The sequence below is a fragment of the Letharia columbiana genome (assembly GCF_014066305.1).
Source record: "Letharia columbiana isolate WasteWater2 chromosome Unknown Sc0000025_s0, whole genome shotgun sequence".
Lineage (NCBI taxonomy): Eukaryota > Fungi > Ascomycota > Lecanoromycetes > Lecanorales > Parmeliaceae > Letharia > Letharia columbiana.
The window spans coordinates 219,153-237,694 of NW_023501067.1; the positions used below are offsets into that span (position 1 = coordinate 219,153).

At 51.6% G+C, this 18,542-nt stretch overlaps 6 protein-coding genes and 1 non-coding gene across 7 annotated transcripts; 5 read left to right on the plus strand and 2 right to left on the minus strand.

Annotated features, from left to right (window-relative positions):
• Positions 1 to 3,864: 3,864 nt before the first annotated feature.
• On the plus strand, positions 3,865 to 3,947 carry HO173_007550. Its single transcript has one exon. It is a non-coding gene; the product is annotated as a tRNA-Pro (tRNA).
• Positions 3,948 to 4,261: 314 nt separating this feature from the next.
• On the plus strand, positions 4,262 to 5,280 carry HO173_007551 (uncharacterized protein; the record flags this gene model as incomplete). Its single annotated transcript, XM_037309453.1, has 2 exons — positions 4,262 to 4,697; positions 4,766 to 5,280. The coding sequence occupies 2 exons, from the start codon at positions 4,262 to 4,264 to the stop codon at positions 5,278 to 5,280; spliced, it is 951 nt and encodes a 316-aa protein (XP_037163532.1).
• A 600-nt stretch (positions 5,281 to 5,880) lies between these two features.
• On the plus strand, positions 5,881 to 7,428 carry HO173_007552 (uncharacterized protein; the record flags this gene model as incomplete). Its single annotated transcript, XM_037309454.1, has 1 exon — positions 5,881 to 7,428. The coding sequence occupies one exon, from the start codon at positions 5,881 to 5,883 to the stop codon at positions 7,426 to 7,428; it is 1,548 nt and encodes a 515-aa protein (XP_037163533.1).
• Positions 7,429 to 8,556: 1,128 nt separating this feature from the next.
• On the plus strand, positions 8,557 to 12,352 carry HO173_007553 (uncharacterized protein; the record flags this gene model as incomplete). The annotated part of the gene is made up of 2 exons (XM_037309455.1): positions 8,557 to 9,962; positions 10,018 to 12,352. The coding sequence occupies 2 exons, from the start codon at positions 8,557 to 8,559 to the stop codon at positions 12,350 to 12,352; spliced, it is 3,741 nt and encodes a 1,246-aa protein (XP_037163534.1).
• Positions 12,353 to 13,184: 832 nt separating this feature from the next.
• HO173_007554 (uncharacterized protein) lies at positions 13,185 to 15,412 on the plus strand (the record flags this gene model as incomplete). The annotated part of the gene is made up of 4 exons (XM_037309456.1): positions 13,185 to 13,210; positions 13,397 to 14,301; positions 14,354 to 14,439; positions 15,230 to 15,412. 4 exons carry the CDS (start codon positions 13,185 to 13,187, stop codon positions 15,410 to 15,412), a joined length of 1,200 nt encoding a protein of 399 aa, XP_037163535.1.
• A 445-nt stretch (positions 15,413 to 15,857) lies between these two features.
• On the minus strand, positions 15,858 to 16,262 carry HO173_007555 (uncharacterized protein; the record flags this gene model as incomplete). Its single annotated transcript, XM_037309457.1, has 1 exon — positions 15,858 to 16,262. The coding sequence occupies one exon, from the start codon at positions 16,260 to 16,262 to the stop codon at positions 15,858 to 15,860; it is 405 nt and encodes a 134-aa protein (XP_037163536.1).
• Positions 16,263 to 16,562: 300 nt separating this feature from the next.
• HO173_007556 (uncharacterized protein) lies at positions 16,563 to 17,292 on the minus strand (the record flags this gene model as incomplete). The annotated part of the gene is made up of 2 exons (XM_037309458.1): positions 16,563 to 17,173; positions 17,235 to 17,292. The coding sequence occupies 2 exons, from the start codon at positions 17,290 to 17,292 to the stop codon at positions 16,563 to 16,565; spliced, it is 669 nt and encodes a 222-aa protein (XP_037163537.1).
• Positions 17,293 to 18,542: the final 1,250 nt, after the last annotated feature.

The following is an 18,542-nucleotide window of genomic DNA, read 5'->3' on the forward strand; positions in this document are numbered from 1 at the left end:
TTATGACCGCCAGCTTCTTCTTTTGGAATGCGGGAGCATATACGCAGAAATCTCAACATGGTCTTCTGCAGACTCTCCTATAAAATGTGTTTCAAGAGCGGCCCGGGCTAGTTTCGCAGATATGTCAGTCACAATTGCAGAGGGTCAACGATGCAGTATTCCATTGGACGCGCGCCGACATTGCAGAGGTCCTCGATCGTTGAAAAACAGTCGAATCCACACGGTTTCTGTTGTTTCATAGACGGCCTCGATGAGTTCGATGGGAATCACACCGAAGTCCTTGAAGTCCTGCAAGGTCTCACATCCTCGAGTCACATCAAGATATTTTTTTCCAGCAGACCGCGAAATGTTTTCTAAAACGCTTATGGGGATAATGCTGGATTGAGATTGAAAACTTCAAGATCTCATTCGACCAGATATTCAACTTCTCGTGGAAGGTAAGAGGAAGGTAAGCTTGTGGAAGACGGCCACTTTCGACAGTTGAAGGCCTTGGATCATCGATATAACGACCTTGTTGTTGAGATTGTGGAAAAGTCGAGCAGTGTTCTCCGATGGGTTAATGGTTCTTCTTGTCATGCGATCTCTTCGTCGTGGTCCGGGTCACTCCGATACAATCCCGGAACTTCAGTATAGACTTCGGATCCTCCCCACGGAACCCTGCACAAGGATTGCAACCCGAGTCTCCGGGCATCTTCGCCACCACTGCATGACCAGCCCCGTACCCAGACGGCGCCCTCGCGAGCATTGCATACCGAACCGACCTTCCCGCCGGTTAGCGACCGGGCGGGCACGTATCGAGGGGCGTGTTCGGTAGCGATTTCGAGTGTGCGTTTTTCTCGTTGCTGTGAGCTCTGGACCTCGAGCGATGATCTGGCAACGTGAATCTGCCAATATTCTCATGTACTTGCAGACGGTGAACCGGCCGCGCAAAGACCTTCGAAGCAAAAATGTCATTTTCTTCGTCTCTGAGGGCGAGAAGATAGTCTTCTCGGAGGTGTACCGCCCACGCCTATATCTTGTGGTTCGAGAACCTCGGCCTAAAAGCAGCACGGTTGAAGTGAGTGGTTCCATTTTTAATATTTAGTCAATAAACGGGGAGGTTTTTGACACGTTCATCTGGGAAAAGCGTCACTATTCCTCTTACTTTTTCTATATGGCGCGTTATGCCATGCTTGTCACATCTTGTATTTGTGTACTCTACGATGCAAATGGACATCCTTGAAGATACCAAAATCTATTGATCAATAGGGATACACTGACAACAATCAGCGGCGCTGCAATGGCTCCAAAACCAGGCGGAACAGACGTGCTCAAGCAGCAAACTACGCAAAAGATCTGTCGAGTGCGCAGTAAACTTCGCAATAGCAGCGATGGGCCCTTCCCAACGGTTCCCTACAATCATTCTTGTTGATCCATAGCACGGCGGATATCAATCCAAACATTGACTTAGCGGCCAACTTGCAGATAGTGATTACTGCGGGCCGAGCAATAGCACAGCTGGCATTAGTATCCGTAAGTTCCTAATCTTGCTCTACTACATCTGTGGTAAAAACCCAGGCTTATGCACTCTCAACCAGGACGCCAGTATGAAGGTAATTGCAGTGAATCTTCTGATTCTATTTGACGAATCTTTGAACCAGAACCAGCCCATAGCCGCAACGAACATCCTTCCAGCTACCGGTTTTGAGTCCGCAATCACACCTTCTGCTACAACCACGTCTTCTGGCTGCCCAAACAACTCCTCAGCGGTAAGCGGGTCTCTTCGATCACTTCAATGACCAAAAGACTCTGGCTAATTCAGGATTAGCCTTGTTGTCCGGACACTACTTGCTTAGGTGATAACACCGCCGCAACCGGAACTTGCACAGTCGGATCTTTATCGGGATGCAGCTGCGCTCCGTAGGTAACTCCAATAAGTAATTTTTCACCCTACTACTCTTTCCAAAGCCTTTGGAACCTCATGAAATGTGTGATAGTCGGTTCAGGCAATGCGACCTTGATAAGCCTCCAGGCAGAGATCATAAGCGCCCTCATAACATACGCGTCCGCTCATCCTCCAACGACCTCTTTTCCCTTTCCGGAACTCTTCCAACTCCTACGTCGTCGGATACCCTATCAGAAACAGCTGTCCCATCTCCCGTGTGTAGTATTTACCCGATCGGGTCTTGTGCGACTTCTGTACAGACATCTGCACTCCCGTCTGCAGTCGCCGAATGTACCAATAATTTTTACTATGTGGGGTCAATATGACATCTACCAGCGGTCCATACATTCAGGTCTGCAGCTATATTGGGGTCACCTTTGTTTCAAGAATTCAGTGGTTATCTGGCTGTACATTGGTGGCTTCGCAGACTCCGCAGAACCCAGTACCCAACAACCTAGACATATCAGATGTCACGATATCCCAAGACGCGTTTTCGAATTGTGAGATCTTCCAGGCCCACGTTTGGAACGTTTGTAGCTGATGCTGATTCGCTATGGAAGGTCCCGCCAGGGCTTACGACATCGGCTCGACGGTTTATTCCATGCAGACTGGGGGCGAAATCACGCAACAATTGCTCGGTGTACGGCGTCTACACAACTCAGATTCCCGGCGTGTTTGCAAGCCCTCCGCAAACACAACTGTCCTTCGACTCGGAGTCGTTTTGTGCCTCAGAAGGACGGAATGAACTCCGGTTCTGAAACGCTTTGATAGTTGATCCACAGTTGATGTCACTGTACATATATCTAGCTGTGGCCTTGTGTTTGTGACCTGTGCGTTCCAATCGAGTACGAGACAACTGAACCTCAAAATGAGACACTGTTGTCGTCAAAAACGTAGGTAGAGTAGGTGCATAGAGGAGAAATCACTCGATATGCGTTGTAGCCAATGAGTATAGACCGCTTCGCACAAGAGACATAGAACTCTTATTTGCTTCACATTACAGGTATCTTGAGAAGAATCACCGAAGCTACTAAGGCGATGGTTGCAAAGTCTTCGACGCGCTTGATTCCATTTTGGTCCCTTTTGGTCGAGTAGCCCGTGATGAAATGATCCACGCAAAGTACTGGGCTATGTTAGTGACCTGGATAGTGGTAGGGTTCAACAACGTACGCTGCCTTAGCACTATACACTGGCCTCGTATATTGACACACTCTGGAGTGAAGTCCTCCATGTGGACTACTGTGGACTACTAGCAAACCAACATAGATGAAGCCATGACCTGTTCCGTCTTTACCCACAACCACGGAAAGATAGACTTAGCCTGGTTTGTTCGTCTTGATGTACGGTAAGCGTTTCAATTGGTCAGCGGTTGGCAGATGCTGAGCGCCCAAGAGACTCTAATGTGCATGACTCAATCGCTGCGACCCGTTCTGAGACGGAAGCTTGACGCAGAACGTGCCTCCAGTGCGACTGTTCCTCCTGGCGGCAAGAGCAGAAATCCATCAAGAATCCGTCCAAGTCGGTCACGGTATGCCTCTCGATCTTTGATCTATCGTTATGGACTCTGACTGTGACTCTTGCATGAGCCTTTTAGAAACCTTGCTGATGAGCTTAGATCTGAAGAACAAAACAATGAGACCGTCTCGAGATAATTATGTTATAAAGAGGACATTGAGCAGTGAAATTCGCAAAGGGGTCTCAGCTCTACGGCTATGGACTGAACTGCTCGTGTGTCGAAATTCAGCCTTTCGGCCCCATTACATAGAAGCTACAGAGGTGCATGATTGAATCAGCCACTTGAATAGCAGTTGGCCCTTGAGATGTAGTAAATTGGCAACTCAAAGCAGGATCATGGTTTCAAAAGAGGGAAGGCGAACCAGCTTGAGAGGATTTAAAAATATGTGTATATATAAATAAATAATATTTGAATCAATCGTAGTGGCTGGATAGTTCAGTGGCAGAATTCTTGCTTTGGGTCATCACAAAATGTAAGAGGTCCTGGGTTCAAATCCCAGTTCAGCCCATCAAAAGTTTTTTTTTTTTTCGCCCTATATTTTTCACCTCTGATGGCCTATCTTTATAAAGAGGTACCTACGTTTCCAATCTAAACGAAGGGTGCCAAGGAGGTACGGCAGAAACTTCGTACATGATACGAGTAGCGTCGTGGTTTGAACAGCTGTATTGACGGAAAGATATACGTCTTCGAACAATGCCAAGACGTGAAGATATGCCAAGACTCGCGATATTGATGTCATTCCCAAAATCCATAAATCACCATCATCTCTACGATTGCACACTCTTCCTTTAATCTCAAGCACGTTTCAATCACCTCCCACCATGTCTCTATTACGATGTATACCACGCTCTGCTCGGCCAGTCTCCAGAGCCTTCAGACCCATATCAACCTCTATGCCCCGCACCTTCCCAAATCCTCACTCGAATGAGAATGCCTCAGAATGGCAAGAATCACAAAAGTCCAAGCCCGATGGGCCACATATGACCAATACCAACTCTACCATTGCCAATGAGATGCCAAGTGTAGGTGCCGATAAGGCACCGCCTGAGCTCCTCACCTCCGTCGACCCAGATTTCGTGCCAAAAGATTCGATCCCGGAGAACACCGAGCGTATGATGGCGGGGGCTCAGAAGGGTGCGCCCGAGAGCGGCGTCAATGCGGAGCTTGAGGTGGGCGAGATGGAGGGAGCAAGTTTCAAGGTGGAGCCACTGAGGCGGACTGGCGAAGATGGCAACACCATGCGCGCTAGGTTGTTATGTCCGTTTCTCTACTCGACTTAACCATCAAAGACATGCAAAGGCTGACCCAGACCTTCTTTCTAACAGATCAGAGCCGCAAGAGGGGAACCCTCGAAAGTGATCTCCTCCTCTCCACCTTCGCTGACACCAACCTCCCCCGCATGACCACGAAGCAGCTCCAACAATACGACCTCTTCCTCGATGAGAACGACTGGGATATCTACTATTGGGCTACACAAGAACCGACACCAACATCCCGTGAGACCGCAGAAGGTGGCGACTCGGACTCGTCTACACCGGCTGCTCAAGGCAAAGCCATGGATAAGTCTGAGACGGACGAGTGGAGACAAGGCGCACCTAGAAGCGGTGAATGGGCTCAAACTGTTGGCACGTTCAAGCCTGCGTACAGACCTGTGCCACAGCGGTGGCAGAATAGTGAGATTCTAGCAATGTTGAGGAAGCATGTCATTGATCGGAGCGCTGGTGGCGTTCATGAGGAACCGAACGCGAAGGTGGAGGGCAAGGGACTGGAACAAAGCGTGAAAGGGACTGGCGGAGGTGGACTGGGCAGGATGCCAGAAGTTCAGAATTTCGATATCTGAACTCTGAATGGCGTTACTCATCATCGGGTGGTGTATAGGATCTGCAGCAAGCATTGTCGAATCGAAACTGAACGGGTCCTCTGGCTTCGTAAGCCTTCCGCTGGGAGCCTTTGGTTGCACAGCGTAAGCCGTGACACAAAGACTTCTTTCAGACTCGTCCTCAAGAGCCTTGCGCTCTAACCTACTATTCATCCTACTTTGAGTCATCAATTCTTCTCTGGATTGCAATTGGGCATTAACTCGCTTGGAGTTTCTCTAGGCTGCATTCATCGAACAGCATTCTTCGCAGTTGGCCCACCAGCCACCAGACTGTTTTCAGGTAATGCTTCTGGACTGGTATTTTACATTCCCCGCACAGTTGGGAATGCTAAGCGAGGGCTGGAAGTGATTTTTGTATCTTAAAACCCTACTCGTTCTGCACTTGTATTTGTTGTTTTCTGCTCGCTGCGGCAACTTGAACGAAGTTCTCGCAAACCGGTCTCATCATGTTCAGCTTTTCAGTTGAACGATTCAATTCCTTTTAACGAAGTCCCTTTAAGCCCCTGCCTCTTGATCGCACTACAAAATTTTTACTCATCTGCACGCATGCAGCCAGACACAATGCTGAACTTCGGTTGCTATCGCTCGATGAACAAAGACTTCGGCAACACCAGCACACAGATCGATGACCCTTGCGATGACCTCTTTGATGAATGGCTGAACCAAGACCCGACCACTATCAGCGATACGGCAGATGGATCAGACGACTTTTACGATTTCGATTTTGCGTTTGATGAGGAGACGGTCTCGAGTGGAAGCTATTCTACTGGAAGCAAGACCACCAGCCTGCCTTCTTCCCAACGACTACCTGCAGCTGATCTCCGTTTTTCACCTCCTCAGCTGACTCCACCCTTGCGAAGCCGCCCTCCTCTCATCCGATGCGAGGCGCCGACGGTGAGAAGTGCAATCTCCAGCAGCGAACTTCTGAAACTGGAAGGGAAACTGTCCCACAAAAATCGCCAAACGAAGGCTCCACTAATACCATCTTCGTCCCCTTCAGCTGTTCCAACGCTCGGAGGAACGCTACGGAGGAAAGCAAAGTTCTGCGCTCCCGCACAAGAACCACAGCGTGGCAGGTCGCAGAAAGTCTTCAAAACTCCTTCAAGCGAGATGATGCGTCCTTCCTATCACTATCGGCAAGACACGCCGGCGTATCATGAATGGACACGGCGGTTCGAGCAGATCAGTCTTCAGACGCCGAACAATACCCCTCAATTGTCACCTCCACGGAGTAGAGGTAGCTTTCGAGACCATAGACCCGGCGATATTGTGACTTCGAGTCGTAAGTCCACACAACAGCATCCGAAAGATGCTATGAGGGTTTCTGATGTGAAGTCAGAGGCACCCAAAGAGAAATCTACCACTCCGCAGACATCTTTTTATCATCCTCTCCCGAACGCTCATGCCCTTCAAGGCCAAGTGAGCGATGCTGAAATGAACTCCATGCCCTCGACAAGCGGCGACGTCGAAGCTGAAGGCAAAGAACAGGGAAGCGAACGCACGCATGTGCGACAATTACGCCACCCATCATCATGGAATTATCTGCCGCTATCTCCTCTTGACCTCGGTTTCTCAGCGGCGTCGCCAAACCATGTTCAGCCCAGCTGGTTGCACAGGCTTCCAGAAAATGTCAATATAGACTCCTACCAACACAACGCCAGTGCCACGCAGTCAACGCCAGGAATCGCACAGCCGTCGTCAGACTACATGCGCCAAGACTTCCTGATCCAATACGAACCCTATGGTCAGTTCGTCAACGAAGACCCGTCGACTGGCTACTCGATCGTGTCGTCCAACCCGCTACAGTCGCCAGGCGCAGAGGAGATACCCATTGCGCTCTACGGACACGATGACCCCGATCTAGTTGGGATGGCTCGCCCTCCATCCTCCCCAGCTACGCTCCCTATCAGTCTCCCCACCGCTCCACTCTCCCACCAAATCTCGCGGCCGGTCAAAAATGCGCAGCCACAAAAAGACCAAATCCGTGGGCCAACTGAAGCAACCGAAATCGTCCAGCACGCTCAAATCAGCCAAATCCTTCGGCAACATCAAGTCTCCAAAATCGACCGGCTCCAGCTTCGGCAACTTTGTCAACTTCACGGCGCATGATAGCGATAGGATCCTCACCGGGGTTGCGCCGAGCGGGAGCTCGAAGACGAAGGCGAGGAGGGAGCAGGAGGCCAATGAGAAGAAGAGGAAGTTGAGCTTGGCGGCGTTGAGGGCAATTGAGGAGGCCGGTGGGGATGTTAATGCGGTGGAGATGTTGAAGGCTGAGTTCGATGATTGATGGGGTGGATTCGGCTGTATACAGCAGTATATGTAATGGGAGTAAATGAGGGAGATACTAATAGCAACAACCTTCATTCCACGTGGGGAGTCGAAGGTGTCCCCTAGGATTGCAATGATTCGTGTTGCTTTTCTCACTAGTCCTCCCAGGCATAGGGTCCATGTTCTGCCTATCTCTGTCTCCCTGTACTATCTATATCCTGTTTACGATGCTTGATCCTCGTCAAGTCTCTTTGTGGACTACAATAGGCGTTGATCTTCGCAAAGCTACCTTTTTGTATGTACTTGTATGTTTCCTACTGTTCTCCTTGAAGCATTCTTCGTTACATACAAAGCATTGTGGTCCACTACCATTAGATCCAACGTCTATGGGTAGGGCTGATAGCTTTTGTACTCGTGAGTCGTGTCAGCGTATCAGGTGTGTAAATCATACTTTCGGCATGTGCGGATGAGCCCCCGAAACGGCAGCTAGCAAAGCGGATAATGACCTCACCCTGCTGTCGATCACGGGTTGAACATGCTATTTCAGCAAATCCCGTCCGGGCCGGATGCCATCATAAGTCATAAATCATAAATCATAATGAATGCAATTCTTGGCGTCTTCGGAATTTGGGGGAAAGATGTGTCGGATGAAGCAATGGTCGGCATTCGATGTCATTGTCATCTTGGGGCAGCAGCAACCTTCTCTCCTTCACTCTCTTCTCCAATATGGCAACTCTGTTTCCCCTTCCCCACATCTCTTACTTTCCCATTGGTGAAGATGCCAATCCTTCGCTCCACGTTTTTCCGCCATCTCACTTAATCTCTACCTCTTTCCAGCCTCACTCCCAGTACGCATGACCCAAAGCACTCCACAAGTCACGGCAGTCCCAAACCCATCGTCTCACCTGGGACTACTTGGAAATTGACACACATAATTACAGCTAGGCTTGTGTCCCTTATCCTCTCACTATGAAGGACTCCTCCTCCATCTCGGAAGAGAACAACGCGACCAACATCCTCCCAATACCACCAGCACTCGAATTTCCATTTCCCCAGAACCGCACCGAATCATCCCAGGCCCCATCTAAGGCGCCCTCAATATTAGCCCCACATCATGCTTCAGTCCGCAGCAGGAACCCGCTCGTCGACAATGGGGCACCAACGCCAACGAAGGCACCAGGGCCACCAAGTCTTGGGAGAGCACCCGAGGCGCCTCGGCCACAGGCGAAGAGGAGGTTCAAGTCGGAACGGCCTGTACCATCACAGAGAACATCGACGTTCTTGAGGCCGCGAAGGGGTTACACTGGACACGTGCCTACGCTTCTCAACACCGCAGCTGGTGGCCATACCTCGGACGATGAATCGTCTTCTTCAGACGACGAGTCAGAGATGAAGCTGGCCTCCAGACCGTCGAATCGCAGCGGTCGATCGCCTAGCACTAGGGGACGTGCTGGAAGTGTGCCTGAAGCAGACGAGAACGGCAGACGAAGATCAGGTGGAGGGCAATTTGGAAAGTTCTCTGTGGGCAATGAAAACTACAAGACAAAGGGGAAGGTATCGAAAAGGGACGGACGCCTGAACATTAGTGTCAACGAGACCAACAATCATGGTTATTTGGCGCATGCTCTCGGTGCAACCCTGCAACATCATTTTAAGCGCCCTGACGATGACGACGAACTAGAACTGGAGCGGACTCTGTCGCCATTACATGAGGAGGATAACATCAGACGACCAGATCTGGTAGCGAGGCTGTCCGCTCTTTCTGCGCGACCATCATTGGACGAAGAAACCTCAAGGCCACCTCTGAACATTGTGATCATGGTGATTGGAAGCAGAGGAGACATACAACCATTTCTGAAGCTTGGGAAGCTGTTGAAAGAAGATCATGGACATCGTGTGCGAATAGCCACTCATCCAGCCTTCAAGAAGTTCGTCGAACAAGATTCGGACTTGGAATTCTTTTCTGTTGGAGGCGATCCAGCAGAGCTCATGGCGTTTATGGTCAAGAACCCTGGCTTGATGCCCTCCGTATCTACGGTAAGGGCAGGCGAGGTTGGCCGAAGGCGAGACGCAATGTTTGAGATGTTCCAAGGATTTTGGAGAGCATGTATCAACGCGACAGATGATGAGACCCTTCCAGCCAATCTCAAAATGATGGGTGGCAAGCATCCGTTCGTTGCCGATGCCATCATCGCCAATCCACCATCCTTCGCACATGTTCATTGCGCAGAACGGCTTGGAGTTCCTCTCCATCTAATGTTCACATTTCCGTACAGTCCTACTCAACAATTCCCGCATCCTTTAGCGAATATCAAGAAGAGTAATGTTGATACCAATTATACCAATTTCATGTCATATCCGCTGGTCGAGATGATGTACGTCAAGTTGTGTGTATGAACTGGTAGAAAGCGATTGCTGACAGAATGATAGGACGTGGCAAGGACTAGGAGATCTAGTCAATCGCTTTCGAGTGAAGACCCTCGGGCTCGAGCCAGTCTCGACTCTATGGGCGCCCGGACAGCTGTTCCGACTGGAAGTACCCTACACGTACATGTGGTCACCCGGGCTGATCCCAAAGCCAACGGATTGGGGCCCAGAAATTGACATTGCTGGCTTCGTCTTCCTCGATCTTGCATCGTCCTTCAAGCCGCCGGAAACACTGGCCAAATTCTTGGATACCGGCGAACCTCCTGTCTACATCGGCTTTGGCAGCATCGTCGTGGATGATCCCGACAAATTTACTTCACTTATATTCGAGGCAGTCGAAAAAGCCGGTGTCCGTGCGCTTGTGAGCAAAGGATGGGGTGGTCTCGGTGACGAGGGCCACACACCAGACAATATTTATATGCTCGAGAACACACCGCATGACTGGCTCTTCCCTCGTGTCAGCGCAGTGGTACATCATGGAGGAGCTGGGACAACAGCCGTTGGCCTAAAGTGTGGCAAGCCTACCATGATCGTACCGTTTTTCGGGGATCAACCATTCTGGGGTGCGATGGTTGCAAAAGCGGGTGCGGGTGCTCACCAGGCCACACCCTATAAGAAGCTTTCGGCCGATGCACTTGCGGAAGGAATTCAGCAGTGTCTAACACCAGAAGCAAAAAAGGCTGCAGAGAAGATTGCGAAGTCGATTGCGGCGGAGGGAGACGGTGCCAAGAACGCTGTCGAATCGTTCCACCGTCACCTTCCTATGCGAGGCGATCACTCAATGCGTTGCTCTATTCTCCCTGACCGTGTCGCGGTCTGGACACTGAAGAGCTCAAATTTGAGGCTGTCGGCCCTTGCAGCACAAGTCCTGATTGAGAAAAAGAAAATTCAATGGAAGGACCTCAGGCTGTGCCGACACTACGAATGGAATGACTTTGAAGGGCCTGGTGAACCCCTCACCGGAGCCGGTGCAGCTCTTGCAAATTCGGCCGGCGGCATTGCTAAAGGCCTGGGTGGGATGCCTGTCAGGTGGGCAAAAAGCATACGGAAAAAGGAAAAGAGGGAGCAGAGACAAAAAGAGCGGAGGGGGTCTCAAGCTCAGCGAAGGGATGGTGGGATGAAGTCTTATTCACAATCAAACGGGCATGCCGACAAGAAGAAGGGGCCGGAAGATGAGGAAGGCGGAACTGATGGTGACCTGCCCCATGGAGGAAAACTGGTTGCCGAGAGCCATCTTCCGGAGCCACATACTCTTCTGGACCGAGTGCATGACGACGTTGAGAAGCATGGTAAACAGCAAGATGGCGAGCTGGCCAAGGCAACAATGAACAACGCTCCCGTCTCTGACGACTATGTGACCTCTGACATTGGATCGGAAGGATCCGACGAGCATCCGGGTCAAGACTTGGTCCAAGCTCTTGCAGAAGACACCGGACACGGATTTGCCAAAACTGGTGAGGCACTAGCGAAAGCCCCGATGGATCTCTCACTCGCTATCGCGCAAGGTTTTCACAATGCTCCACGTCTCTATGGCGATACCACCGTCCGCACTCCCCCACGTATATCAGGTTTCCACTCCGGCCTCCGCGCTGCCGGCTCTGAATTCACTTTTGGTGTCTATGACGGTGTCACTGGTCTGGTCTTACAGCCATATCATGGGGCTCGCAAAAACGGTGCGCTTGGCTTCGTCCAAGGTGTAGGCAAAGGTATCGGTGGTTTCGTGCTCAAAGACTTGGCTGCCATTATCGGACCTTTCGGATACACGCTCAAGGGGGTACATAAGGAGCTCATCAAGGGTCGGCAGCCGACTGCGTTCATTCGTAAGGCTCGTATGATCCAAGGAGGCAAAGATGCTCAGGCTCTCGACGGTGAGGCCAAGCAACGAGAATTGACCAAGATCGATGCTGCGTGGCGGATTGTGTCTGAGATTCGAAAGGAAGATGAAGCGCAGAAGGAGGAGGGTCTCAAGGGACGGGTAGCCTTGTTGAAAGAGAAGAGAAAGATGGGCAAGAATGACACTTACGAGACTGTGGGTCACGCAAAGAAGGTTCTGGAGACAAAACAAGAGGAACGCAGAGAAAGAAAAAGCGTGGCCATAGCGAGGAGTAGTGGGGAAGAGAGAAGAGGGAGCAAGATACTCAAGAAGAAAGGAAGTCTATTCATGTCTGGGACAACGAAGCGCGGGACTTCGAAGAACAGAGAATCGATAGACGGGAAGCGGAAAGGTGCAGATCGGGAAATCAAGAGAGAGGTGCTTGACTTGAGCAATGAGAAGGTCTCCGTGGACAGCAGCGTGGGGACAGGAGAGCGAAATGGCACAGTGAACGTGGCCGCTTAGAGGAGACTAACGGCAAGTCTCCATAGATGAGACGGAGTATTGATACCCTTTTGTTTACATATAAATATTCACACTAATGTACGCGGTCACTCACTCCCTCACTACGGCAACCTATTTGGACCAGGGGGTCAACCAACGGATTTCCATTTTTCATTAATTGTAGGCCTTGCACATCACAATAAGGCATTTGCTTTAAAATCCTAAGGACTATCAACTATAGCGTTCTTAATCTCGCTCTCGCGAAATAATCTTCTAATGAGATATTCTAGAATTTTTTCTAGATATGAAACAGCGTTAAGCTTTAAATAACATTTAGACTAGATATAATCTCGAATACATATACTATTTAATAAATTATCTCTAAGCGTTATAGATCTATTGTATACGTTGTGATAGAACAATAAATAAATCATGATGGGGCCCTGAATTATGGGTTTGCGAAAATCAAAAAATCAAAATTTGTTGGTTGGCCCGCTGTTCCAAATGGGTTGCCGTACTCATTCACTCATCTCCATGATCTCTCATCTTATTAAAGTACCACCAACATCATCAAATCTCTACAGACATGTCCTTCTTTACCAATGACTACCAAATATCAGAAGCTAATCGAGAGTGTCCGCGGCGGAAGGGCAGTGCTCTCCAGAAATACGGTATCTTGGCCAGAAATAGCGTGCTCAATTACGGACTGCGCCTCCAAGTCTCCCGAGCTTTTACAACATACAACTCGTCCTCCACGACCAGACCCTAAATACGACGATGCATATTGTAACATGTTGGAGATTATGTTGCTACTCTTTATTACTGCGCTGATGTATCTATTTCGCGAGATAACATGGGGTCTGTGATGTTTGCAGAATTGTATATCAGAGGCTTGCCCCCCCCCCCCATAGAACATTGTCATTGTTTCATCAAGCACCGGCCATCAGCACAGGTTTCAGAATAGTCACGACACTTCTTACAGTCCTTTGTGTCCTCCACCTCGTTCTCTGTGTATTACCTACCCATTAGCGGAAACTCAGCATTAGTATCAATCTTCTGTCCTAGCATCCTTCGACCACCCTCCCACTTCCATCCCCTCAAAGCAGACATCAGCTATCATGCAGACTTCAACCATCATCCCCTTCTTCCTCCTTCTCGCCTCCTCCTCCGCCCTCGTCCTCCCCCGCCAGGCTCCATCCACCGCCGCCACAGCTGGTGGAGGCCCTCCCAACGGTCCTCCCCCCTCGGCATCTCCCCCGGCGCCATAGCCAACTTCTCCGGCGTCAACTTCCTCGAGAACCTGGAGTCGGCCTTCTTCCTCGAAGGGCTGCACAACCTCACCAAGTGGAACACGGACCACCGACACGACCACGCCATCGACGTCGTCACGCGCGTGCAGGCGCAGGAGCTCATCCACGTGCAAACGGCCGAGGGGATACTGAAAGCGAACGGCGCGCCCACTTTCACGCCGTGCAAATACACATTCCCCGTCGGCAACGCGGACGAATTCTACGCGCTGGCAAACATCATCACCTCCGTCGGCCTCGGCGCCGTCGTCGACGTCGTCGCGAGCCTCGCCCTCACGGACCCCGGGACGGTGCAAGGCCCCGCCTCCATCCTGGCGATCGAGGCCCGCCACGACGCCTTCTTCCGCCAGCGCTCCGTCAGCGACGTGCCCAACCCGGCCCCCTTCGACACCCGCATCTCCGCCGCCTACGCCCTCAACCTCGCGGCGCCCTTCATCGTCAAAGGCTCCTGCGCCGCCACGCCCGCTTTCCCCGTCATCCCGGCCTTGACGGCAAAGGTCACCGGCAAGACGACCGGGAGCGGCGGACCGATCAAGTTCGTCTTCGACACGACGGCTGTAAGCAAGAAAGATCTGAGCAAGGGGTTGTACATCGGCTGGGTGAACCAGGCGAACGTGGTCGACTACCAGCGCGCTACCGTTGACGGGGAGGGCGTGGTTACGAGTACGATTGCGGGGGGATGGCCGGGATCGCGTTCGCGGCGCTGACGGGGCAGAACACAAAGGCGGATGTCAACAGCTTGACTGCGGTGACGATAGCGGGGCCGGCGCCGGTGCAGATTTCTTGAATCGAGAGCGAACTGTTTGTTTTAGGCGCTGCAGATAAGCATTCCGGAATCCCCTCATCACTGCTATTGCTTTACCATGTCCTATCCCAACCGCAAGCATTTCTTTCCCGGCATGAACCTTCCATCCCCTGCGTCTCGCCCTCCTCATCTCCATCACTGCCCACCCGCGACGCCATCACTTCTTTAAGACCTGGCCAATGATCACACGATGCCATATCCGCGACCAATCCTGCCTTTTCCCACGCGCCTGAGCAACCCCAACATGCGGCCACATACCTTCTCGCCGCATCCACTTCCACTTCCACTTCCACTTCCACTTCCACATCCGCTCACGAGTTCAGTCTGCGTCCAACCTGCGCATTCGACCAGATCCGATCTGCCGCACGCACAAGATCAAAACTCCACACATCTCCCAACGCCCCTAGCTAGCTGAACCCAGCTCACCCCAAACGATGAGTCGGCCCCGCACGCCGTGGTCAGAGATATCAACCCAACCCCTCCCAAACCCAAACAACTCCCCAAAAACGGCCCGAACGCCACTCCCCCTCTCCTCCACCATCCCCACCATCACCCTCCCCGCCCCTCGCCGCCCCGCCTGCAATCCCACCCCCCCAACGCCACCGGACCCCTCATCCGGGCAACCCGCGCCGCATCGACAGCCCCGCCCCGGCCTGCCTCGCCCACGACTGGCACGACACCGCCATCGCGCCCTTCGAAAGACTACGAAATATACCGGTACGCGCGCGTGTGTGTGTCGTTCATCCCATCTCCCCACCCCAACCCATCCTAACACCGCTCCCACAGCCACGCAAGCACCATCTTCACCTTCTCCTTGCTCTCCGCCCCGCCCCGCCCCACGCGCAGCCGACGCCGCGCGAGGACACCTACCGGAGCCTGCACGCTGGCCGTCGCGATGATGGCCGACCTGTGCGATTACGCGTCGATCGGGGACGCGGGGTTGAACGTGCGGGACGGGTGTTTGAGTAGTGTTGTTGGTGGTGGGGGAGGGGGAAAAGGGGGTGGGGTTCGTGAATCCGACGGGGGTATGACACGGCGGGGGATGCATGGGGCGATTGGGGTGTTTCTGTAGGATACGGATAGTGTGATCGAACAGGCCGTGAAGGAAGGGGGTGGGGAAGTGACGGGGGTGAAGGTTCGGAAGTCGTATCCTTTTTCCAGCCGGCTGGGTCGGTCGCGGGGATACTGTGCGTGGAAACGTGCCTGGAGCAGTGCGGGGGAAGCCGATGTTGGATATCGATGCGAACACGAGTCTTCTTCGTGATTCGTGTGCGATTGCGATTTCATGTGCAGCTCGAGGGTCATGTCATCGATCCTCTACTTAATGAAAAAGAAAGCCCTTCCAAACTTCAGGCGCACGGAACCAAGCCTCGAGATCACTTGACTCGCAATTCCCCTCACCCAGCGCAGACCTTCATTCCAGCAGGCGAATGGTCCCAAGGCCCATCTTATCCAAATGCTCTTGTACAAATTCCATCGCCTTCTTCAGAGTAGCCGATCCTTCACCGCAAGCTCCACTCTCAACGTGCTGCGCCAGCCCACTCGAGGTGGTGAAATTCCTGGGTGATGCCCCATGCTGCGTTGATCTCGCGAGGGCGCTGGGGCAGTGGAACAGCGGAGTTTTGTACTCGTGGAACAGAGAACGAACCGGCAACGCGGAGTCGCTAAGGACTTTTGGTTGTTGTCGGAATGGCGAAGGTTCCAGGGTAGAAGACATCTGAGGAGGTCTAGGTCGGAGAATTCCACTGGTCGAAAGGGAAGCTTCGAGTGAGAGGAAAGACACTGGTTCCTCGCCTGTGCTGTCTGCCATCGCAGCCATAACAGGGCTGCTTGCTACGCTTGATGTGGGGGTCAAGACTGGTGTACCGGTCGATGAAGACAATTCGGACCCGCTGCAGTTGTAATGAAGGTCCTGACCGGTACGGCTACTGGTAATAATACGCTCGATATCGTTGTCCTGGACAAGATTGTTGACAGTGTGCCGGTCAATTCCGGAACAGCAGGTACCACTTTCCAGGTGATGCAGCAGAGCGGAGGGCGAAACGAAACGGCGTTTGCACTTGTCACTGGCAACGCACCCGAGATCACTAAGAGGATGATGTTTCAAAGAGGTCAAATGCTAATCCAAGTCGTTCTTTTTGACGAATGTTCGTTGGCAAATGTAGCAACCGTGGGCATCTCTGGAGTAAAAAACCCTCTCTGGATTGTCGGAAGCATGGTGCTCTACCACGATATGTCGGTCCAACGCTGGCTTGCTTCCAAAGTCCTGCTCGCATATTTGGCAAGGTATCCTTCGGTGGACCTTGTCGTTAAGATGTTGATTCAGAGCATGCTCGCTGACGAAGTCTTGCTCGCAGTCACTGCACCGAAATTGGGAGGCGTGCAAAGCCTCAAAGTGCTCGACCGCTGTGGATTCAAACTCGAAGATCATCGTACATTCGTGACAATAACAATGATTTTCAACACGTTGATGCTCTTCAAGGGCATTCTTCCTCGAAAACGACTTTTTGCAAGTGTCACATGTCCGTGCGAATACCTGGTAGAAACAGCCGGGATGCGAGGCTCCGTAGTGTTGTCGAGGGCTTTCTTCCATCCGAAAGGCTCGTTTGCATAGTGAGCAGGCGTAAGGTCTGCCGTCTGACAGGGACTTGGCCGTAATGTGATTTGTTTCGACATCGCTTGAAATGCTGGCAGTCTGTACATCCTGACCTTCGGCGACGATGGTACGATCTATGGAGGGTGTCAGTTGGCGCAGACCATTACCCCCGCGCCCAACAAAATTGTGACTTACCAAACCTCTTGTGCTCACGGTTCTTCTGGTAGCCTTCGTCCGCCTGACCGTCGGCCATGGTGACATCAGAGTCTCGCAGCTTCTCGTTCTTCTTTATGGACCTTTTTGGCCGTAGCTCTCTTAGTCGGTAGTCCTTCTTTCAACTTCCTACATCTATTAGCTCCCATTTCGTCGAGCTTGCTTTGAGTGGTGACTTTGTGACGTGTAAATGCGTCTTCAGGTGTCATGACTTCAATATAACCGCTCCTTCGCCTTTTTCTTCTTTGCGAGCTTGTAAGACAAATAGACTGGAGGAGCTGACGATGGGAGCTTCTTCAGTGGGAGTTTCGTAGTCCCATTCGTAGCACATGAGGCCGTTGTCGCCTGGGTCAGGGTTTTGAAGAAAGCCAGTAGACTTTTGTATAGATATCCGCGATCTGTATGCTGCATCCAAAGATATTCTTTCCTAATTTCGAATATGCACCCATGATGTCGAGAAGCTAATAACGAACATGTGGGCCTACGGCAAGCTTCCAGGTACCAGGTGCTTTCCCGGGATATGAACACGACGGAACCACATTAGAATTCTGAGAGTCTCACGCGGCCGGTATAGAACCAGAGTATCGGTTAAGAGTAGGTCGCCCCCGTGAAAGAAGAGGCGGATCAGATTGAGATGTTTGACCCAAGGTGTGTGGGAGTTAGAGACGCCTTCCGAACCTTGACTGAATTATGCAAAAGTTGCTTAGCAAGGCGAGGAACTAGATCATAACGAATATTTGCATTATGGAACTAGCCATATTAGCGGCGCACTTAGCTATATCTCAAAGTCGAAGAAGAGGCTAAAATGATCGTTCCAGAATTGAAATTCTGGAAGACATATTCCCAAGCACCGTTGTTATCAATCTTTTGAGAGCCAGTGTTGACTTCATTGACCTGGAATTGAAGCCGGCCCTCGAGAAGCCTATTTTTATATAGTCGCAGTCGGAGCGGGAGGAATCGCCGCAGTAGGTGTCTTGGAGGTTTCTAGAACAGACGATGTTGTAGATCTGGGATTAGCATCTCCTGCAGGAGGCATTTGGCGTGGCATCGGAGCAGGGGTAGTAGCAGACTTGGTGGAAGAAGCCAGCACAGGATGAGGTACTGCCGTGAGTATCGAAGGGGGCCGTGGGTTGAATGAATGGTAATGTACCGCAGTTGGAGACTTTGTGAAGGGTACGGAGGCTAGCCCGTCAGGAGACTGGTGAGTCAAGTTTGGCTGCCCTCCAGAGGGGACCGGGACTTTCCAAACATCGTTAGACAGCGGAGGAAAACCTTCAGGAGGAGGAGTTG